General features: G+C 40.2%; 1 protein-coding gene across 2 annotated transcripts in view; it reads right to left on the bottom strand.

Annotated features, from left to right (window-relative positions):
* The window catches only part of ATRN (attractin), a 156,628-nt gene that overhangs the window by 69,502 nt on the left and 62,135 nt on the right, over nt 1-24,991 (bottom strand). For both annotated transcript variants that reach the window (XR_013929629.1, XM_080396418.1), the window contains exons 11-22: nt 21,176-21,260; nt 19,422-19,642; nt 18,161-18,282; nt 17,499-17,637; nt 15,706-15,887; nt 13,235-13,451; nt 11,548-11,733; nt 9,501-9,734; nt 8,660-8,797; nt 3,303-3,396; nt 2,355-2,407; nt 435-529 (exon numbers count right to left, since the gene is read on the bottom strand). Coding sequence is in view for 1 of the 2 variants with exons in the window: in XM_080396418.1 (XP_080252544.1) it covers nt 435-529; nt 2,355-2,407; nt 3,303-3,396; nt 8,660-8,797; nt 9,501-9,734; nt 11,548-11,733; nt 13,235-13,451; nt 15,706-15,887; nt 17,499-17,637; nt 18,161-18,282; nt 19,422-19,642; nt 21,176-21,260 (1,766 nt within the window). In the remaining variant the exon portion in view is untranslated. The remainder of the gene's footprint in view (nt 1-434; nt 530-2,354; nt 2,408-3,302; nt 3,397-8,659; nt 8,798-9,500; nt 9,735-11,547; nt 11,734-13,234; nt 13,452-15,705; nt 15,888-17,498; nt 17,638-18,160; nt 18,283-19,421; nt 19,643-21,175; nt 21,261-24,991) is intronic.

Raw genomic sequence — 24,991 nt, forward strand, 5'->3', positions numbered from 1 at the left:
AAAATATCTTGGCATTTCTTATTTACATGAAGAAAATAAATCAAGAAAAAAATTATTTACATTTTCTTTATTCTCCTCTTCAAGTAAAGTGTAATAAAGAATAAAACAAGTCACATGCATTGAATATAACAGAAGAATTGAGACACAAAGTATGGGGTGAACAATAAGCAAATCTAGAGTAGCTCAGAGGTTGTTCCAACAACTGTAAACAATCAGCTGTGGTTCCTTATGAAATTTTACCACGAAGATTTGAAACTGCATGACCAATCTGGGGGCAAAAAGTTCTGGTTGTTTTATGGAACTCGACACACATGCCACATTATGAGGCTACGTCTGGAGATTCACAGAACTGTAACAATTCATTATCTCCATGGCCAAGAGAAGACAAACATAGACCCAAAGGATGAAGTTTAAAGGAAAAGTAGGGAATTTACCTCTTCGGGTGTTGCTACGAAGTTGATGGCTGTGTAATAGCGATCATCCTCTTGAGAAAGACTGAAGGTAAACTGATAGTCAATGAGAAGAGTATCTGTAAGGAATGAGGAGAGAAAGTTATTCCATGCTTTGAAATAAACTTCTGCAAAGCAAGGCATGATGATGCTGAAGTGTTTCTTGCAACTGAGAGCACAACTAGGAGTCACCACACTGTTATGAATGACACCAACGTAAAAGGGGCAGAAACCCCTCTTCTTAAGTTGAGCCTGAGGGGGAAAAGAGGCAGCTTCAATTTTCCAGGCAACAGACTCCAGACTTAACCTAAATGAATGTTCATACCTACACATTGTAAAAAACATGCCAAGACGTTTTCTTTTTCCATACTGCAATACCTCTGTGTTCTGAAAGAATACCAGAAAAATTTGGGAGGGACAAACTTCCACATATTCTAAGCTTCTGTACAACACGGGACTTTACAGGGAGGATTTCTACAGAGCAGCTGCTTGTTAATGAACTCAACTGCCATCTCACTCTGAATCACATCATTCCCAGACCAGTTTTTGGTCTGCCTGTGTGCCCTCCTATGCTCATGTCTGCCTGGGGCTGGGGTGTCATCTCTCTGTTAATCAACAGTGCACAACCAGTTTTTGAGAGACATCCACCAGTCTCAGTATCCTTTCATTAATCAAAAGTTGATCCTTACTGGTTTGGAAAAGAGAACAATTACGCGTAATAGTCTCTTCTCCCAAGCAATAAGCAACAGGACAAGAGAAAACACCCTCACATTATGCCAGAGGAGGTTTAAATTGGATATTAGAAAAAATGTTTTCACCAAAAGGGTTGTCAAAGCACTGGACTGGGTTAACATTTGGACTCTACAGTCTTAAAGGTCTTGTCCAACCTAAATGTTTCTACAACTTGTATATATTCTCAAAGCTATCAAGAGATATTCCAAGCAATAATAAATACAAATCTATAGACCAGGTGTTAATTTTTCTCTTATTGCCTCCTGGAGATCACTTGTTGGGTAGACAAAAGCCAGCCAGCCTTCTGACGTCTACCCACAACTCCTATGAAGCACTAAGAAATTTTCAAGGAAGAAAATCAAGTGAGTGAATGTATAGCATGAGGTTGTTCCTGTAAGAGTTGTAAAATTCTGTCTCTTTCCCCTTTTTGCCCACTTAACCACCCCTGCCATTAGCAGCAATGAATTAGGTCATCCTTGCAAAGAGATTCAGGAGAAGCCATTAGTGTCCTTGTTTGGTTAGGCTAGCAGAATTCAAATTTGCTAAACACAGCAGCATGCTGATAATCTCTGTGTTGCACAAAAGTACTACTTGAGACTTGCATCTTTATGTAATTTAAGATTAAATCTATCCATGCCTGCCAGTGTGCTGATTGCTAATATTTGCAAACAGAAGCTGGAGAGTTTCCATTAAGTAATCTGAATCTTGGCAAAGTATCTTCTCAAATTGCATGGGAATCCAACTGTTCACTTCAGAGGAAACATGGAAACTTTGAAACCTTACCCATTCTAACATGGCATGGATTTTTTTTTTAAAAAACCAACAGTATTTTGCACTTACAAAAACTCTGAAGACATGCTTTGGTTTTGACTTATTAGGTATGTATTTTAGAGTATTCTCCAGAAGACCAGAATTCATTTCAAAGTCATGTGAAAAACAAAGTTTGTGCTGAAAGATCCAATCATCAATCATCACACGTACCTTATCAAGAACCGTATTTTCATTCTCTTTAAACAATACTTTTGTGAAGTTGTTTAAAACTGGTTTTTTAGTCCTTCCCTTAATCCCCTGTATTTTAAACAGATGCTGATGCAACTAAAACTGGTTTTAAATAAGGTGTTTTAAACTTCAAACACATTTTTTATCTCCAAACAAAATCCCTAGAGTACTCACAGTAACACGTTCCTTTAAGTGGATTTCCCTGGTATCTATTTTCGACTTCACACCTAAAAAGAATACATATTTTTTTTAAATGGTTATTTTTTTCAGTTCTATTTATTCCCAGGTACTAAAAATCAGAAAACACCACCTGTGCCGATAACAGTACAGAACTAAAAATAAAAAATGCATGTCTGAGCTATACTGGGCTGCTAAAGAAATTCCACAATTCCCACAAGTCAAAGCAGTATCAGTAAAAATGAAATATAAAATTCTGGATATTAACCTTTGCAACCACTTTGAATGTATTTATTAGCTCTGCACAATGTACAGAACTGGATTACTACAATAAAAAACTAAAGTTTCCATTTACATTTATGGCTATTCCAGGATCTAGCCCTATAAACATTTACTCATGTAAGCAACACTTGAAAAATAAACCTGGCAATGAAATGATTTGGAATGAAATTATTTCCACTAACATTACACTAAAAGCATTTCTGTTACGTTACAGAGAAACCTCCAGCAAATTTGTTGCTCTGAAACTGCTCCATTAAAATGCTTGAATGTCCAAGACTTATTTCAGATATATTTACACTCCCCAAGAAGAGCATCAGAGCATACAGACAGTAAAAATCTACCAATTAAAATGAAACTATTGAGGGATAAAGCAAAGTGGTATGTACAGTTTGGGGGGCAGGGATGTTATTTTTTCACCCCATCCCTTCTGCATGACATTCCCAGTTGAAATGTTCTTAAAAATGGAAATCTTCAGGAAATCAGTTTGTTCATGTTATCCCCCCAAGGGAAGCACAGTCAGCTGCACCGTCAATGAGTTAGTCAACTGTCAGCAGGAAGAGGTGAGCAGAGACTTCATAAATGCAATTATTAACAAATGTAGGGGTTGCATGCTGGTATGTGCATGGCCCTTTGATTTCAAATAACAAAGTCAAATGAACTCACAGTTGACACTCGTCTCCTTTTATTCCCTTGGTGGTGCAGAAACATTTCCCTGTATTTGTGTTGCAGACAGACGCGTGGCCGTTGCACTTGCAAGCTGTTGAGCAGAGGGGGGGAAAAATGCAATGCTGAATGAAGCAAGAGAAACAGATTCGATAGCAATTAAGTCCCTTAGTTGCCAAACTGAGACACATCAACAATTAAAGTGCATATGAAAACCCATTTGGTACTCTTTGGTTTCTTTGTGATACAGAAGGCAGCCAAAAATAGAACCATGTGTCAAAACTGAGTGAGTGCAGCTCCAGGACTGATGTTTTGTATGAAATCATGATCAGACTGTGCTTTTTAGCTTCAACAATTTGTTTAACTTCCTCTCGTTAGACAGCACTAGGGATGTCATAACTGGTAAGAAAATGACAACATTTGAGACAGTTTTGGGCTTGCTAACACATTTCAGTCAAACTCAAAACTCTTTGAGAGAAAACTATTTTTCCAAATCAAGCAAAGCTCATGATGCTTTTAGGGCTTTTTCTAGAAATAAATAGGCTTTTGAGAAAATGGTGTCGTTAGCAACAATGTCAGTGTATCTGCAGTGTAAAATGACTGGTGCTAAGAATACCATGCCCATACCATAAGTGGTTTGGGGCATGTGCCCCAATATACTTTAGAATACCTTTAGCTTGGTCTCATAAGCTGAATGCCACCGAGTCGTGGTTGAAGCAAATCAGCACACCCCTAGACAACACCAGGTTTATGGTATGCCCAAAACCAGGCCAGCTTATATACTCTGAGCTTGCTCGAGATGCAAACCAAGTTATGACACTGGGGAACACACATGAGATTTGCTTCAAAAGAATGTTCCCGATTCAAATTAAAATGCTAATGTTGACACACTTTGAGACCTTTATTCATAAAGAAGTAGAGAAGATACTTGCAAAAAAACAAAAACAAACCCAAATCCAAACCAACAAACAACAAAACCAACACAAGCAGTTACCTTTGATATAATGTTCACTATAACTAAAAGAATGGATATAATAACTTTTCCCAGAAGGTAGATGCTTTTTAGAATTTCTACCGATGAATGGGAAGGCGCATTCATCTGGAGCTGTGCATAGGAGAGTGTACAATATAAAACTGGAAAAAGTACACCAAGAGAAGATCCCTCATTTGTGGTCCCCGAGCTTTCTGGAAATAGTATGCTTTAAAAGCTGGTGCCTTGTCATTAAGAAGATGTAAGTCTTCTCATTAAGATGGCATATGCTACTCAACATACCAGCAGATTCTTAGACATGAAGTCCCCATCCTGAATATCCTTGCCAACCTTGGACCTTATTTTATGAAACCTTTTGATGTCTTCTTTATATTGGCATGTAATGGAAGCTATATTGTATCAGGGACACTTAATTGTGCTTCTCTGATGTGGATGAGTGGTTTCCTAGCAGCAACACGGAACAAAATACGAAGAAGCATAAAGGCCTATTGTGGGAACAAGTAGACTAAATGAAGATTTGACAAAATAATTATATTCTGTGAAGCAAACACCCTTCTTATTAGTGGCAATTTAAAAAAAGAATTTTTAATACTATTGAGAATGTCCTGTACTTCCTTCCTTATGCTTTGCAAAAGGTTAGCAGAGTGAAATTTGATCAATATTCAAAATTACCATACATAAAAATTAGGAGAAATTTCAAATTTCATGTTGTTTAGATGCAGATAACAGTATCTTGAGCACCAACATTAATGCTTCCTCATCCTGCCCTTTAGCCACATGCTTATTAAGACTGAACACTCAAATATCTCTATTTAAATCAACCAAATCTATTTATTTGTTCATTTTCCTATCAGCCCCATAACTGGAGATCATTCACTAAAGGACTGGAATATGCACAAAGAGAAATTTTCTCATGGCTTTTCAAACAGCTATGAAGTTTGGAAACAAAGTATTAACAAGACACCCTTGCTGGAGTCTAAAACCAAAAATTCTCCTCCAGTCTGACGTTAGAGCAGAAAGCCAAAATTGTTGAAAATGGCTTTGTGACTGTGAAGCACGGTAACAGTCTGACAACGAACCACCTTACAGTGAGTCTCCTTTACAAACCATGGGTCACAGACTCATTCAGAGACGGTCACAAGCCTGGATCATTGCTCCTCTTCCTGCATTTGTACCAGTCTGGCTTCTCAACGGCAACTGCATCACCCACCTGCCCAACACCTTTTTTCCATGCCAAGTGCTTTAACTGCCCGCCAAGGCGCCCGTGCGGCCCTGGGAGGGGAGAGCAGGCAGGACCACGGCACCAGCAGGTCATCGTGGGCCACCAGCAAATGCTCCACAGAGGTGTTCAGAAGCAGTGCCGCAGCAGCAATCTGATTTCAGGCATAATAGTGCCTTCCATTCTCTTGCAAATAACTTTCTTATCTACCGCTAGCATATTTTCATGTGAAACCTCAATCAGAAAACTCAAGAAAAACTGAATGCAGAGAAAGCACCTTGCAGCTATTTTTACATTTGATGTGCTGCATTTCCTGCCCTTCCCGATTAACAGCTCTCTACATTGGACACTTCCTAAAAGCAACTGCTGAGGAGTAATTTAGCTACCATTTAGTTAATATCTGCCTAGCTCTGCAAACACCAATGCCTATGATGATATGCAAACAACTCTTTCAGAGAAAGAACTGCAGTTTGTCAAAATTTTTTTCAACGCAAGCAATATAGCAGTGTTCACCTGCCCTGGTGGCACAGAGCAGCAGGAAAAGGCATCTTATTGCATCCACTCTTCTTATTCCTCACTGGCTTTTGAACCCCAGCGCTACAATTTCCAGCTCTGTATAGCCTTACTTGTTTGAACCACTACTGCTATCAGTGTTGCTCAAACTCCTGATGGCTCTGCAGAATGGAAAACCCCAAACACTAACACTTTTTCCAGCACTGAATATTTGTGATTTTGAGGATATTTATGGTCCCCACACTGCCAAGGTCATTGGGCTAACACTAGATCTGCACAAGGACTCGCACTTGGCACTAAGCGCACAAACACACGGATGTTTCTGTCTCAGGATGGAGTGTACCAACAACGATCTCCAGCACGGATGTGACCGCAGGCTCTATAAACAGTGTGGAACACAACATTACACCTAAATGCACAAAAAGAGTGGAATCAGCGCATCATTAAGGGGAAAGGAAGGAGGGACCATGGCTCAGAGAAGGGAAAAAGCAGGAGCTGGCTCTCTGGCTCATCAGCTGGCTCTGTGGCTCATCAGCCAATCCTTATCTGAAGAATTCCCCTCTGGAAACCTTTTCACTGAGCAAAAATTACTAATGGCTGGCAGTCGCTCTGGCTGCATCTGATAGCATTTCCTCTCGCTGTCCCTCTTCCGATCCACCTCAGTCTTTCTGCCCAGCTTCCTGTTTTCCTCATTCTTTCACCTTCACAGTAAATGGCGTTAAATCACAGCAAATTAAAAACCTGGGCCCAAAGCACTTGAGAGCAAAGCACTTTTGACATGAGCTACTGGTTTCATCAGATAATGAATGAATGCTGTTCCACAGCCTCTCAACACATTTTCTGATTTCTTTTTCAGGCATCTGGATGACTTTAGTCTATCATTCATTATCTCAACAACAAACTATTTTTGGACAATCCTCATGCGAAAGAGTCCAAAGTAACTTACCCTCAATTTCCACATGCACAGAAAAGCAACAAATATCAAAAGGCACATTGTGATCCAGTGATTAAACCTGAATGCTCAGAGTAGACTTATGTATTTTTTCAGGCCAATTCAGCCTCAATTTATTCATTCCTGCACTTCAAATTATCTTTACACGAAATGAGTTTACAAGTATCAGTGCTATTTAATCTCTCAGATAATGTTCTGAAATAAAGTGTCAGAGATGCACCTTCTCCTTTGTACCCATGCCGTTGTGCTGTCATAATTTCATATCCCAGCCACTGCAACACCGTTTTTTTTAAGGCAGCCCTGTCCCCATCTGTGATCTTTTCACACCCTTCCTCGAACCTGTCTGCTGGGAGGTTCTTCTTCATAGCCTCAAACATCACCCACTTGCTCTTGCTTTAGGAAACAGGACGTTCATGCTCCAGCAACTGACTCTTCTCCATCCAAAAGGTTGATGATTGCAGTAAACATACTAAACGACTTTCCAAGTATTTTCTACTGGATTGTCACCATACTTGGAAGGAGCAACTCAGTCATCAATGTCCCCTCATTAATCACCTTCACCTATTTCTTCTGGAATGCCTACAAACCATCCACAGTCACTTCATTGAAGTACTGGTACTACTCTGACACTGAACTATGTTATTTCTGTTCTAACCTTTTCCATCACTGTACCTAATTATATCACTCCCCCTAAATATACCCCACTAAAGCTCTTCAGAGCATGAAGCACCTTCCCTCACACCTGCATATCACCTATCACAACTGGACTCTGGTTTACAATGGGTCTCCCCATGCTACAACACTACGAAATACACAGTACTTCAAAATAATGTTGCACAATTCAAGAGCAAAACACCATATCTTACATGTTCCTTTTTCAGTATTACCTGTATTGGTCCTTCAAAAAAGATTTTTTTCCCAGTTTGATAACTGGATCTCGCACAACCAAAAAAATTATTTGTGACAAAGAGTCCCAAAGCACTATATAAACTTAAAATGCAATTTTAACAGGGATCACCTAATCCTCAACTGAAATCCAGCCAAATCATCAGTGAAATATGGCAAGCCTTTTAGGAAGCAGACAATTGTAACAATAAACACACAACACATTAAACCAGGGGTCCTCAAACTACGGCCCCCCAAGGTCTTCAGTCTGGTCCCTGGTATTTACAGAACCCTCTGCCCCACCCACCCCACCCCCCACCCCCCCCGCCGGGGGTTGGGGGGGGTGGAAACCAAGCAGCCACAGATGACTGCCTGCCACTTCATCCGCACGCTGGCCCCCCGGTTAAAAAGTTTGAGGACCCCTGCATTAAATAAATGTAATAGAAGATGGAATTTAGATAAGCAGAAAATTGTTGAGGACATTGGGATTAACACTATTAATTTTTTTAAAAAAAAAACCAGAATCGTCAAACACTAAAATGCACACATTTTTCACTGTGGTCATTTAAAGTTTACAGAGGTAAAAAAAATCATCTTTATCTTCTGCAATATAAGTCAAAGAATTTCATCAAGCAGTTTCTCTATATTAAATCTGAAAAAACAAGGATGGTGCCTTGCTTACAGGAAAGAAAAAAAATGTATTATCAGGATGTAATTTCAGTTAAGATAGCAAAGGAATGAGTAAAAAGTGAAAAACATCAGAGATTCAGCGCAGGAAGTCTTAAGGCATCACTTACGCTGACATGTTCCTCCATTAGTAGGATCACCGTAGTAGCCTGAGATACAAGTTTCACAGTGTTTGCCAGTTGTCAGGTTTTCGCACTTCTCACAGATGCTTTCATTTACACACTTACTGTGCCCATTACACTGGCAGGCTGAAGAAAACAGAAAAGGACACGTATTTATGCTCAAATATAGCACTTCACATAGAGCCTCAGAAGCCTGTGTTCCGCAGAGGCTGAATGAAACCATTTCATACACCTTCCAAAGAGGTTCTTACAGTCCTGCTAGTGGTACATGAACTTAAAGGGGGTGTGTATCAAAAATGTGAAATTTAAAGCAACACATGAAAACCGAATTCCAAAACATTACATGCATATTAGACAGGACTGGATGCAACTGGTGGGATGGATTTACAGGGAGGAATAGGAAAGAAATGGTTTAGCAGCAGTCCGAGTAATTTTATTCTATATGCTTGGTGTCAAAAACATTACTTCAGAGTCACTGAGTGTTACTAACAGTTAAATGAACCTTCAAAGAAAGAACTGCCTTTCTTTCAAGCAACCCTAAAATGAATAAACAAACAAAAGTTAAAAACTTAGCAAAGGTTCAGATAGAAAGGGAAAATTTCACTGGAGTAATTAATGCATAGGTAAGTCTTCAGACAGCAAACCTCTGCGGATACCCACATAACTCTTTCCATCTCAAAACGTGTTATTTACTGTCTTCCAAGGCCTTTTCCTCCCTTCGTTAACAGGGGGGAACACAGACATCACCACAGTCTTAAAAAGTCTCTCCCCTTGCATTTAACTGTTGCTACAGCTGAAACATTTGAACAATTCAATGTTGCTCATTTACCTGGACACTGGATAAAGGACCAGTTATAGTTATTCTCCACCGGACACATGCTGACATTAAGGACGGGCTCCAAGCTGTGTTTCCCCATGGCAGATGGGGTTGGCATCTTGACTGGACCTCTGTAAGAGCCCTCGATGCACCTCCCCTTGCCGGTGTTGCTCGGATCTGTGCACCACCCACATCCGGGCTGCTCCAAACAGTGAGCACACGTACAGTAGCCTGAACAGTTTTCAGCTATAAAAAAAAGACCCAAACATCAAATTGTAGATTAAATCACTGTCCCAAAACATGGGAAACAGCAAACACAGAAAGGCTTGTACACCTTTTGTAACCTTAAGTATTTATCTCACCAGATCTGTAAATATTTATTCTGATAGTCACATAACACATATATATTATTTCCTATCAGCCTACTTATTCTAGAATCTAAGACAGCTAAAACAAAGGTTGCATTAATCAGTAAGCATTGTTTCATAACTCACAATACACATGTAAGATTTTTCTAACCATTACGCATCACCCACTAAAATCAGACATTAACTTTCCCAACTACAAAATATCTCCAACTGATTTACAACAGATCATATGATAAAATGAGCCACCCAGAAGCAAAGGATAAAAACCAGTTTGTTCGCTCGCTTTTGAGTCTCTTCTTACCACATGTTAGAATATCACACACTACTATTTCAAGCATATATCTGAGTCAAAAAGCATAGAATACAAATCTAGAATAAAATGAGTCTTCTTAGGATGCTCACAGTGCCACATGCAGATCCCCTGGGCCCAGAAATCAGCTAAATCAGGGGGGAAAAAAACCCAAAATACTATCGCCGTGCTTTAACTGTTCCTTTCTCAAATGGGACCCTATTTCAGGGGTGACAAACACTTTACATATAGGAAAATTCTTCCATTCCTTTCTGCATACCATCTCAAAAAATATTTTGTAGATTCTTGATGTTACAAGATGAGCAGACTTTCTATCTTGATGTTTTACCATGACAATATTTGCCTTTTTAAAAAAAAAACAAAAAAACAAAAAAAAAAACCCAACACCCAAAAGTAGTAGAAAAATATTGTTTCCCATTATTTCAGCCTACTCATCTCCTGCCTGATGCTTCCTCCAACTTTTGACCTCTGGCAGTATGGGAAGTTCACACTCATGTTTGACTATTACCTGAAACTCATTTCCTCCATTTCTTATTCTGCAACACCTGCAGCCACTCAGGCTTATTATCATCAGCTTCTGAAAGTTCCTAGAGCAACTGCAGCAACTCAAACTGCCCACCTTCCCTCCTGGGGAAAATATGCACTCCTCCCCCTCTGCTACCCCAAGAGCCCTGGCCTTCCCAACTCCCCTGTCCACACTTGGCTCCTAAAGAATTCAACATTAATAAAAATAATTTCTAAAACTGTTTGATGACTTTTTAAATTTCCAGACTATTTCAACCCGTTTCGAAAACAAAAAGTAATATTCCAAAGCACCATAAATCTTTTGCAGTTTGCTTACATCTACCTAAATGGGGGAAAAAAATACCACTTATTCAAAATAAGTTAGAAATACCTACTGTGGGCTACATGCAGACAATACTTCAGAATAAAACAGCCTATCAAATCCAAATTACGGTTTACACAAGACAATCTAATATTAAATTACATGGCTCCATATGTGAATAAAAGAGATATAAAAGAGATGCAAAAAGAAGTTAATCACATGAAATTATGTAACAATTAACTTGAAGGACAGGAATTCAAATAACGAAACAAGTACTTCTCCGTTGCAAAAAAAAAGTGGAGATTTCATCATCTCACTTGAAAGCCTTCACTATCTGCCATTTAGCTTAATTGATAGTTCCCATAACTGGGACCTAATTCTGTTTAATGCTTTACGTGATGCAGGACCGAACTGCAGACACGGGGTCAGGTACTGGTTACCTTTATCCACAAGATATTCAGTATAGCTGATGCACAGTTTGATGCCTTATTGTAGTGAATGTCAGCAACTACAAGATTCCAGCCCACACATCAAGATGCAGAAGCAATTACTCACGTGGACAACTGCTCATGGTGTACCACTCCATGCACTGCCCGTAGGGGAAGGAGGCCACGTAAGCATTGGAGTCCACACACTGTTTCATGTTGCTGCACCACATGCATTCAGAGCTGCCACTCGTGCACTCCCCACACATGGTCCGCAGGGCGCAGGGCGTGCGGCACTGCTTGGCGCTGTGGTTAGCTGTGGGCAGGAAGACAAGAGTCAACTTTCTTCCAGAAAGAAATAGGTATGAACCAAAAGACAGAAGACAAAAAGCCCTGTCTATTATTCAGGCTGAAAAACAGTTCAATATCACAGACCTGAAACACTTCATTTGTGGTGTGGTGGTGCTGGATGGAGCTGGAGATATCTTACATAAACATGAATGAGAAATGCAGTAAGTATTGCAAAAACACCTCTCTTACTATGTTTCCTCCACGAGTGTTAAAGCTTTGTAAGGTGGACAGAAAACAATTTAAATGGTGTTATGAATGTAGTCATTATCCCTCTGCAGGTCTGTTGATGCATTCCTTAGCTATTCTCCCAAGCAAAGTGTTGGGAAGTAACCTCATGTTTTATGTTTTAGTCATATTTATATGTTATATAAAACACTGGGATGTGTTTTAAGTTATTTCATCAGTTCCACACATAAAATGAGTACTGAAAGCAGAACTAACTCAGGAGTTCCTGGTGCAGGCCAATACTTTACCATCTACTTCTAGTGTCTGTTATCAGACCATAAAAAACAAATTAAAGCTTAAACCAATTCAAAGTGCTGAAGTTAAAATATTTAAAATTTTGAGTTGAAGTTCCACATTCAGGATATGTATCCTGCACTTACACAAAGAATGATATCAAGTGGTGTAGCTTACTTAGAAATTTTATGTAATCAGCCAACTTTCTTAAAACTTAAAGAGGCACTAATTGGTATTCAGAAATAATCAGCTATAACAGAAAGTTAACAGTCCAAGCCATTTCAAAAGATACGCAGTTCCAACAAAGCTAGAAGACTTTTCCCAAAAGCAAATAGCTTCTTTTTCAAAGTTCTCATATCTCTAAAGTGTCTTGCCCAATTAATTTCAAACTTTGATAAAATCCTCCTCTGGCTACGGAACAGGGGAGGGGAGAAAAGGGAGTTCAATTGGAAAGTAGCTTTTATTTTATTTTTTTTTTAAATGAGAGATTGCTTCATACCATAATTAACCTAAATGTCACATTCAGGTATGCAATTTAGAGAAAAATAATTAAACTATAACGTACTTCAAGCATGTTACAGTTAACAGTGTAAATGTAGAGCTATTCTTGAAATGTCCGGTTCCTGCATGAAAGTCCTACACAAGACACTTTCAGAACTACTTTTCTTTGGCAAAGTCGTGACACAGCTAGTTGTAAACTTAATGAACGGGATCCTCTTTACTCTCTAAGAAATCATAGAATCACAGCACAGTTTGGGTTGGAAGGGACCATGAAGATGATCTAGTTGCACCCCCTGCCACGGACAGGGACACCTTCCACCAGACCAGGTTGCTCCAAGCCCTGTCCAGCCTGGCCTGGGACACTGCCAGGGATGGGACATCCACAGCTGCTCTGGGCAGCCTGTGCCAGTGTCTTGCCACATTTACAGTAAATACAAAAATATAAAAATACAAATGCTCATCAGTCAGCCTGCTGCCCATGAGACACACAAGTCAGATATTGTTACCTGGCCTTTCACAGACACTGCCATTGACTTCATTGATACATGTTGCTGCCTTCAGTCCCTGCTGGAAAGGCTCAGCTAAATAACCACAAAATCCAGCATCGCTTGGTTCATCTGGGAGCCACTGGAGGAGGGTGTTGGTGAAGGGAGACATGTCTTCCCAGCACCAATACGACACATTGATTTTCCTCAGTCCAACCCATGGAGTCAAAGATTTGGGCTAGAAATAAAGGAAAATGGTAGATATAATACCCAGTTTTATTACCTTAGGCATTAAAAGAAAACACACATCATCATATAATGCTCCTAACAACTTTGCCAGGTTACATATTGCAAAAACATAGTAAGGAAAATACGTGTTTCTCAGTGCTACCAGAATTAAATGCCACAGAGATAGAAAAACCCTTCAGAAAACACCTATTTTTAATTATTTTTTTTTTCAAACTACATTTCTAGTTTCCTAAACCAAAAGAACAAGTCAAACATTTACACTGGCTGACAATGAAATTAACTGCAAGTTGCTTTTTATATGTTTGTGACTCCTACAAATGCCTAGACACAAGAAAAAAAATTCTGGATCTACAGTTTAACATGAGAATGAAAACTAGCAGTGCCCTCTACAATTTAAATGATACAATCCACTTACCTACTACTATACAGTCTGACTAGGAGACTTCTACTACTGAAGAGTGTGTGTATATACAGACAGGTAGAGACACAGAGCAGGTCAAATCTAAATGAGTATCGTTGGCAATAAAATTCTCAATATCAAGAACCCATAACAAATACTTCTACTGGCCATTTATTTTTTTATACATTTTTATTCCGGGGAGAGGGTTTTTAACTATCTTAGTACAACATTTTATTTTACTGTTAAAACCTTTTCTCCATCAAAGCACTTTGGTGGCACAGCTGTCCTGGGAAGGCTTTAGACAACACGTCTTCCCTTACTGCTATATATAACCATCACCTACTTCAAACTGATTTTATGCACCCTTAAACCTTAGAGCTGCAACTTTTTAACAGCAACAGGGTTACACAGCATTACGTGCCAACACCAACACATTTTCTTATTATTAAAAAACACCTATACACAGCTTATTTAAAAAAGGACCAACTGTAAAGTACAGCCTCCCCCAGCATAGCAGCAGCGTGCCACTGAATGGCAGAAGTTCAAGTACCAGACACAGGTTGGCTTTTTAGTGAAGGTATTTTCCCACATTATAAGAACTCAATACTAATATCCACTAAAAAGGGTTAACAATCTCTTTAGATTTCTAAAGCTTACTTTTTAAAGGACACTGTCGGTGAAATAAATGCCATAAATTAACAATTTTTTTCTCCCCAGTGTCAGGGTTTAAACACTATCAGGAAAGGGTTGCCATGTGGCTTTAGGAATTTACACTGCACTTAACTACTGGGATATCCAGCAACACCTGGAGGTGTTAGACCATGTACTTTTACAATATCACAGGCTTGGCTTCCACTCTTTACAAAAGATTTAACAAACAATCTTGCTTGAACTGCACTTTACCTTTTCTTGGCTAAATTGAATCCCCTCTAAAACCCCGTAATTGTTAAAATGGCATTTCAAAATTACAAAGGGAATCAAAGCAGGAATGTTCTCATTTCAACAGGGAAATACGTCTCTCTAGTACTGAAGTACATTCTTCTCTTGAAAAGCAGCAATCCTACTGCCTCCAATCTAATTTTTCCTATATAAAACTCCTCTTGATTGCCAGCCCTGCCCACAGTGGCCTCTGGGACCCAAGAAGAGTTACTCCAATGTGCCATCAAGCCACGGTAGCTCTGCTGCCTAAACTAGGATTTCAGCAAAGCTGCACAACATCTTTTTCTTTGTTAGGGCTTTAGCACCACCTACACAACCTGCCCTGAATACCTCTGCACTTCTGCCAGGGACTGGGAAAAAAATATATATTTATTTTATTGATGCATGAAGAGGGACAGATTCCAATTCACTTCTCACTGGCTCTGACAGAAAAGCACCTGCCACTAAATCAAACATAAATAACTCCAAATAAGCCAAGCAGCTCTGCAGAGCAAAAAGCCGACATTTTAAACAGCCACTTTCCTGAACAGAATAAATAACTTTAAATGCTTTATATTAAACAACTCCGGTGCCCCAAAGGGACCTTTATTTATAAAATATTGTGTACAAGTCACGAGAGGACTCCTGATGCAGTCATGTATCCCACAAGAGAAATCATGTGGGATTTCATTATAGGAAGCGATAGCTTTGAGGCACCGTGTATGTTTATATTTATCTTTCCCATTTACATTCTCTACAATTTCAGTTCAAAAGCACCCATCGGGTATGCTGAATTTCAAAAGAAAAATCAGTCCTTTTCAGTTAAGAGGCATGTCTATTCTGTACAGAGCATACAATACCACAGCAAGGACTTTTCCACAGTCAGAGCTTAATTACTCAGGGGACATAAAAGAGAAGCACTCACCGAAGACTGCATCTTCTGCAGCTCCTTTAGAACAAATTCTACCTTCTTCTGGGTTGTGAGAGAAGCCAGCAATGCACCGTTGGATCTGCAGGACAGTTTGGCATGATCATAGTTCTCCTTTGCGTTTGTAATTTTCAAGCAGGAGTTGCCTACCAAATGCCAGTTTGTTCCACAGATATTTTCTGGGAGGGGAAAAAAGAAAATAAACCCAGATATGTAAGCAACCTTCACAATGTTCAAAGAGGTGAAAGAACCTTTTCACCAAAATAAAACTTATTGTCCCATCCCAAACCAGCATGACTTACTGGCAGGCTCAGAAGTATCTATGTACAAAATACTGGAGGAATAGGAAAGCTGTTTAGGGGAGCTGAAGCGCATCATCAGCATTTAGTTATCTGCACTAGGTAGTCAAAGCACTTATTACATGGAATAGTAAAATTACTGTAGAAGAATGAGAAATGGAAAGTAAATGACTATCTTGCTGATGGCTTAGAGTAGGGGTCCTTAAACTCTTTAAACGGGGGGCCAGTGCGCGGATGAAGTGGCAGGCAGTCATCTGTGGCTGCTTGGTTCCCCCCCCAAACCCCGGCGGGGGGTCGGGGGGGTGGCACGGGGGGGTTCTGTAAATACCGGGGGCTGGATTGAGGACCCTGAGGGGCCGTAGTTTGAGGACCCCTGGCTTAAAGCCACTTATTCAATGACAGTTGTTAGGATACCTTTCGACAGAAGAGGCTGGTTGGGCTAATCCCACTCACAGTACCAAACTTCCAGGATTAAACCCTGTTTTATCTTGAGAACAGCCATGCCCACTACTGAAGAACTCTTTAGATTCTGTGGTTAATTATTTCCCTCAAAAAAACCCCACCACCAATGGGCATTTTCAGTGTGAATTTCTGCACAGCTGATGTCTAGCTCCAACGTCTTGGTTCAGATTTATCTAACAGATTGAGAAGCTCTCAAGTGTTAAATTTTTAGATAGGCTTTTTACACATATGGTCAAGTCACCTTCTTTTCTACAACAAATTAAACAGACCAAGCTCTTTATCTATCTCATTAAAAGAAGTTTTTCTCACTCTCATGGCTCTTCTCCAAAGTCTCTTAATTTTTCCACTCTTCCAGACTAGCAAACGCCAGACTTGGACACATCCAGACCTATCAGAGTTATTAGGGGAAGACTTTCCATACCTATTAAAAGGTCCTCTCTGGGTTGCTTTTTTCCCCTTTCTCTATATTTTATTAACTGCAAACGTTAATCACTGAAGATGCTATATTTCTCTCCCAGTCACTGGGAAAAAAAAGTTGCTGCAGGGGGACTAATAATCAACTCCTATGAGCTCCCACTGGAAACACTAATAAGAGAATTTTCCTTACACACTTTATGTGTTATTTGCCTAATTTGTCCAGTATGTGCCATTACACTTTTGCACAATTCTAGTTTCTAAAATTAAATAGCATGAATTATTAAATCTAATATCTTGCAGAAGCCTATTATATCAACAGTATTGCTTTTATCAGATGGAGAGAGCGCCTAATAATTATACAAGTGATCATACTCCTCTTCAGACAATCAGGATTGAAAAATATCTCATCAGACTTTTTGAATTTACTAGAAAAAGTTTTATACCAAAGCTGGGCTGATTAAACAACATTATTTATTCCATTTTAGCACTAAAAGATTACAGATTTGGGGGTTAAAAACCAAAACCAAACAAAAAAATCCCCACAACTTTTGGACTGGGTGAATCTCTTTCCTTTTTTTTTTTTTTTCTTGCACAAATATAACCAACACCCACCTGGTAAAGCAATGCACTCCTGATTCCTAGGTTCCCACTGACAGTTTTGATCCATGGCACAGCTTTTACAACTTGTCTTTTTGTTACAGTAATAAGCAGGGTTATCCTTAGGACAGTTGTCATACAGAGTAACAGGAACCTAAAATAAATAGCACAGATTAGTTTTTTTCCCATCCACCCAATGTCGGTTTGTAAGAGCAATGCCTATCACACTAAACTCCACAGTTCAGACCTACAAAACAACTGATAAATTCAAAATCTGTGACACTAAACATAACTTGCACTGTATATTCAAGATACTCCCCCAAGCCACCATCTGACACATTTTCCTTACTAGAGCTTTTACAAAAGGTCTGTTTCTAGGGAAGGCCCTATTGGGAACAAACCCAAATGGCTATGTGCCTTACTGAATAATCACACCATCAGGAAACCTCCACCTCTTCCTCTGCCCATAGCCATCCTCATAACTTAAGTGAAGAGTCCCATGAAAAGCCCTTGGACAAACTTGAAAAAAATATTCAAGCATGTTAGCAGTTTAGAGCTAGACATGCACTGGAAATAATGAAACAACTAGGGTCAATAATAGTGACAGATGAAGCCATCTGGACATTTGCTATTTCAAAGACTAAATTTAAACTACAGAAGTATTAGAGAGACTTTACCTGTTCCTCTGTGCAGTTGTTATGTATTGAGATACACTGGTCAGTGCACCATTGACAGTTGTTTGTATTTGCTGTACAGCTATAGCAGTCTGTAATCTGATCACATTTTTCATTGTCTACAGCTATTAAAGAAAAAAACCTGCATGACCAAAAACAGGCATTTCCTGACAGAGCTCTAAGAACTTGATTATATATAGCAAAAGATACAACCAAACAGTAGGGCCTGTAGATTTTCCGTTATCAACTACTTAGTGAATCAGATATTTTCACGTGATTGAACTGATAGAAAATTGCATTCATTTGCAGCATCAATCATTTTTAGTGCCCAAGGAGTCATAAAACACACCACCAGAAAATGCACCAAGACATAGAAGCGCATGAACTAAGATGAGACGCATGTTCAGTCAATGCCCATGCAAATGATGCTAGAGGACATTTCACAAGGACAGTGAACTTCTCCCACTGCAGGCCCATTTCACTGCAAGCCTGGCCTTCAATTATGTGCAGCATTTTCATGCAAAGCTTCAACTTTCCACTTCATCTTTCCAATTGCTTATCGCCTGTGTTTTGTGAAAATTTATTGTACATTCAGAGCCCATCAAAGCAATGTCCCTTTACATCAATTTATATTAAATAATTAAAGGCTGCCATCTATTACAGAATCAAAGTTCGCATAATTCAATTCAGAGCAATGAATACATCAGGATAAAGCATTGAAAAGTTGTTTAAAAATTATCATAAGGGAGAACACAGGAATCAGACCTCAAATTTTTTTTTGTATGCCCCTATCCATATAATACCATAGAAGGAAAAATAAAGTAACTTTTCTTAAAACACTATTCCTGCTGTCTCTCTCTAAGAGCACAGTATAACGCTGCAGGACCCCAATCCCACTCCCTTGCCCTGCAGTGCTCATCAGCAAATTGCCGGCTCTCAAAAGGTCAGTTCTTGGAGTAAACATCTACAGAGCAATGGTCCAGACCTGATTCCTGACTGATGGGGTCTCTTTGGGATAGGAAAGTAAGTACAAGCTGTACAGCAGCAAAAAAAAACTAATGAGCAAGCAGCTTCAGGGGGAGTGAGAGATGAAAACGTCTCCACGTGGCTGCAGCCACTTGGTCAGAGGAAGGTCTCCCAGGACACGTGTGCAAGCACAACTACAGCCCCCCACCTTTAACCTGATCTGGTAATGGCAAGACAGAATGTGGAAAAGACCCTACATGCCTTTTGGAAAGGGAAATGGAAAGAATGTGACACATACCTGGCTTAGGAGGACAATCTTCAAATATCTTTTGCTGCTGCTTCTCTGTCGCCATTTCCCAGGGGACGCAGCGAGAAGAGGCAGTAGCCCACACGCATCTGATGCCAGGACCCGCTCGCAAGCAGGCCGTTTCATTGTCAAAAGCTTCACATCTCTCGGGTGTGTACTTCAGTATGTCACTCAGGAGGAGGCTGTTGAAGCCTCCAAATACATACATAGTGCTAGACAAAATGGAAGTGAACAGGTAAAAACTTGCACCTGTGTTTATAGACCACACACTGCTCCAGGTCAAAATGATTTAAGGTGTGAGCAAAGTGTTTTATTACATTCCAGCATGTATAAATCCAAAGAAATAGCTCTTGGTTAAGGAAGGCACTAAAGAAAAGGTCAGTCGAGTTCCACCATTTCAAAGAAGCCAGAAAATCTCAACACACAGGTGTTGAGAAGAATCAAACCTATCCAAGGTCATATACCGACCTTCAGCTTCAGCCAGAACACTGGTGACACCTATCAACGTGACTGTACATGAAATGCTGCAGAAATGCAGGTCCTCCTGTAAAGGACAGTGGCAAGAGAAGGAGGAAGGCTACAAATTGGGGAGACGGTATCACAGCATTAAACCAGTATTCAGAAACTACAACAAAACAATTCAGTGTTGTCACATCTTGCTACGCTGCTGTGAAAAAAACAGTTATTTCCATGGCTTTTAGCAAATGAGCAGTCATTGTCAACTTAAAGAAGTAAAAAAAAAACAAAAAAAACCAAACCCCAAAACAAAATAATAGTTTTTGCAGGTGGAAGGTGTTTTTTTTAAACCTTCTTCAGTATCGCAACTGCTTCAGGCAAAACATCAAATTTCATTACTTGCACAAAAATGTCACCCCAAAACCCCTGTGCATCCATGTTTGTAAATGTGCATTTTAAAAGACAGTGAAGAAGAGTCAATGCAACTGAAAATAAAAGTTCTGGCTGAATATTTTTAATACGATTTTCATCCTATTTAAAGATGAAAAGAAGAACTAATGCACACTTAGGCGTCCTTCATGGAAGCAAATGCATGGCTGGTATTCAGTAGACACCGAAACAAGTAGGTGGTGAGTGAGTTTAAGAGACGAAAAGAGTATCTAGAAGCACACCTTCCTTTTCAAGGCACTGACAGTTATCTGCCTGGCTTAAACTGAGCTTTAAATAACGTTACTGATTTACAGAAAGTATCCTAAGAGGATAAAGGAATCAGAATGAAAGACTTTTAAGGAATATAATTTCTCAAACTTGGTTCCGCAGACTCAACTACAACAACAGATGTTCACCTGAAAGCACAGTCATTCATACAGTGATGTAATGCTTCACACCAGGAATCTCACCTATCACCTCACCTGAATAATATACATTGTGTGACTGGGAAAGAGCAGCCACACAGGATCAGCTATGTAAACTGGAACATGGACAGAGAAACCATGACGGAAAGTATGATTTGGAGAAATACAGATATACATATATACAAAAGGAAAAGGAATAGAAATATCAAAAAATCAATTTTTTTAAAGAAGTGAGCTGAGAAAGTTTAGTTGAGGGAAGAAGGGCTAACAGGAGCAGGTGGATACTGAAGACATTACAAAAAAGTGAAGATCTGAGAACTCTGAGAGTTTTGCAACTGATCCTCAACCCTCTGGTCTCAGTGTTAGTGATATACATGTATACATTTATTGAAATATGAAAAATGCCAATACTCCCCGGCATATTTGTGACCTTACCTGTTGTACAGCACAGCAGAATGTCCAAACCTGTTCACATCATGATGGAGACCCGGGCGAGGAAGAACAGACCACCGATCACAAGCTAAGATTAAGAAAAGATCATTTCAGAAAAGTTTGTCTAGCCTAATTAATGATTCAACTTACAGAGTACATTTCTTCCTGAAATATCCCAAAGTACTTGGGATCTTCTGCCCCTGGGTCACACCAGCCCCCGGCAGCTGCGGGCTGGGGGCAGGGGGCTGGGAACTGCCCGGCGGGACAGGGCCCGGGGGGGCTGGGCGGCAGCGGCTGGGCATGAGCCCCCAGCGTGCCCAGGTGGCCCAGGAGGCCAGCGGCGTCCCGGCTGGTGTCCGAAACGGTGTGGCCGGCAGGGCCGGGGCAGCGCCCGTCCCCCTGCCCTGGGCACCGGTGGGGCCGCCCCGCGGGGCCTGGGCTCAGCGTTGGGCCCCTCACGGCCAGACAGACACTGAGGGGCTGGAGCGTGTCCAGAGCCGGGCAGGGGCTGGGGCAGGGGCTGGGGCACCAGCCTGGGGGGGCGGGGGGGTCAGCCTGGAGAGAAGGGGGCTGGGGGGGACCCGGTGGCTCTGCAACGGCCTGGCAGGAGGCTGTAGCCAGGGGGGTCGGTCTGTGCTCCCCAGGAACCAGCGACAGGACGAGAGCAAACGGCCTCACGTTGCGCCAGGGGCGGGTGAGATTGGGTGTGAGGGAACATTCTGCACCGAAAGGGCTGGCAGGCGCTGGCACGGGCTGCCCGGGGACGGGGGTGTCATCATCCCTGGGGGTGTTCAAAAACCATGTGGCTGTGGTGCTTGGGGACATGGTTCAGTGGCGGCCTTGGCCGTGCTGGGTTAATGGTTGGACTAGATGATTAACTTTAAGGTCTTTTCCAACCTAAACAATTCTATGATTCTGCTTTAAGAACTGTATAGAGAGGCCATTCAACCCACTACCAAATGCAAATCTTGAATGAAACAGGTCAGTTTACACAAGCATTGCTTTATCTTCTTTTGCAAGATGCAAGAGTTAGCCTTTATGCCAGCTGCCACGATGTGACAGAAAGGGAAAGGAGGAATTTAACAGCTCTGCTCTATCATCTAAATAGTTCATTAAAACAGTAAAGTTTCATGACATTGCATTTGGAAGGGGTTATTAGTTTTTTGGCAATCCCATGTAATTAAATGGCGGTGGCTTGAGCTGCTTTTTCTCCTTTACCAGTGGAATTTTTCACTGTGTAACAAGTTCAGGTTTTATCTGTTTATGCGTGAATTACTTGCAGTTTTGCCCCAAACTAGTATCACTGAGAACAGAAACTTATCTTCGCCCCCCACCCCCCCATTGCAATTAAGTTCCTAGAGGGTAGATATCCACATTTTTAGAAATATTTTTCACTCATCATAGCTTAAGGATTTGTGGTTGTTTTTCTCCTTTAATATAATGTGAGATTATTCCATCTTTTTCTATTAGCATAACATTTATAAGTTCTGCTTCATTTTTTACTCGGTTTCTCAGGTAATTTCTTCCTTTAGGCACCACGAAAAAACCCAACCAAAGAAACATATAACCCACTGAGCAATCGAAGGAACAAAAGCAGGAAAAGTTAGTCCAATTCATATCACTTAAACTTTGTAAAGTAAATGGGATCACCTTGGGGGTTAACCAGAGGCAGATGCATGCAATTTAAGCAATTCAGGTAGAAAAGTCAATCTGCTGTAAAAATCTACAGAGCCCTCAGATACACAAAGATTCTTTAATACAAGATAAAACTGTTGGGCCATGGACTTAACCTTTGAAAAACAAAGCCCACAAACCCAAACTAGTACGCAGATAAACTGAGAGGGCAAAGAAAAACAACCATATTAATTTTTAACCAAATTTAATTGGAAAATTGTGGGGTAAACCAACCAACCTCTGCTCCAGCAGAAACTTTTGTCCAAGAGTGCTGATAAATAAAAGACATAAGACCCAGCTGCTTGGATTTAATGCTTTGATAAATTATGATTTTGAAGTTTATTTTTAAATGTCATTTGCTCAATTTTCAAAGAATTTAACCTAGACCAGCATCACTCTTGAGACAAGCATGCATGGTTCCAATTTTTAACAGGAGACTTCAGCAAAATTGGACAGCAATTTGCAATTTTTTATCCATCAAGTTTTGAGTTATGTGAGGCCAAGAAACATATTTTTCTAGATTAATAGAAGGCCTGGAATGTTTTGCTTTCTAAGCTTCTTTCCCATCTTTAACTGAAGACCAAGTATTGGAAAAAATGAGTAATTCTGAAATGACAAAGAATCCTCTCCTTCCTGACTTATGAGGTAAGCCAAGCCTAAAACTTACAATGCACAGGATTTATTAAATATACTATTCAAATAGAACACATGTGTTATGAAAACATCTAGCCTCTTTCTATGTTTGTCATCAGAACTGAATTTTTGATAGGGTAAATAGAAGAGCGTAAATTTCTCTCCTGTGGGGAGAAAAGATCATTGTATAAGTATAGCCTTTACATGAATACTTCATGCGGAGTTTAAAAAAAAAAAAACAAAAAAAACCACCACAAAGTCAAAACTTATTTAGAAATTGAAAACAACAGTTACTTAATCCACAGTAACTGTATTTTGAGACAATCTGACTGTGAGGGTTCAATTCTTGTTTTATTACACACATCCCATAGGCAAGGGATGTGACCCTTGAGAAAGCAGAACCCTTGCCTTTTCTCTCCTGGAGATGAACATGGAGCGACGTAAGTGCTGCAACTCTCCCTCAGCTCCTCTGCTGCTAAAAGTTGTTGACAGGAGGCAGCAGAGGATTGAGCGAGGCATTTGTTCACCCAGAGACAACTGCTGCAGAGCAGGAAACTCTTCTACGGAGACCAGAGAGACCAAAATTTTGGGGATAGGAAGTGCTAGTCACTGCAGTGTGCAGAACAGGAAAAATACTGTGAGACTGCTCTATCCAAGTGCTCACCCAGCTTCAACGTCAACACAATCTGAAAACTTGTCCCGAGAAGCAACAAGAAATGCACATGCACACAAACAGTTGGATTGCTATCCTGAAGCCAGACACTACCTGGTAATTTCGACTGATATATCGTGGTGGATAAAAAGGTAAGAAGCATTAATGTGTTCTCAGACCTACCTAATCTGCTAAACACCCCCAAGAATCTCAGCACACATCTCAGTGACATCTGTTTATACCCCACACACGCACACAAAAAAATCATATGTCCTCAACACATTCAATGCATGTGGTCTCATTACTTAGAAATCTGAGGACAGAAAACCAGAAAGAATTGACGAGGTAAATAAAGATGTAGAAGTAAGTTTTAATGGCAAAAGTTAAAAGAAAAGATCTAGTTTTGAAGCCTTTGTTTTAAGGCTGCATTTTAATTTCAGTTTTCTCCAGTCTTCCAACCATCACTACAATCACTAAGGTACTACCTTCATCAACAAGATGTCAAAAATAAGCAAACTAGCCAGACAGCACACTATAAAAGTAGGGAGTAAGATAGCCCATTACAAAGCCTCTCAGCATCAATTGACCTTGCTGCTTGGTTTTCTCCTGGGAAGCCTGACCCTTGAGGACAATCAAGGAAAGGACAACAAACACATAAGCACATTACTATTAAAGATGTGAAAGCTATATCCATCTATGGTGGCATGGCCACAACAATCTTTGTTATTTTACAATGCTTCCCCACAAGTATGTAGGTTTATTCCCATGGAGACCAATACAAACATGATCAATATAATTACTGAAGAGATCATGCACAAAGAACTACCAAGTAGGTACCTCTGCTGTGACACTACTGATCA

The sequence above is a fragment of the Falco punctatus genome (genome assembly GCF_963210335.1).
Source record: "Falco punctatus genome assembly, chromosome: 1".
NCBI classification, from domain to species: Eukaryota; Metazoa; Chordata; class Aves; order Falconiformes; family Falconidae; genus Falco; species Falco punctatus.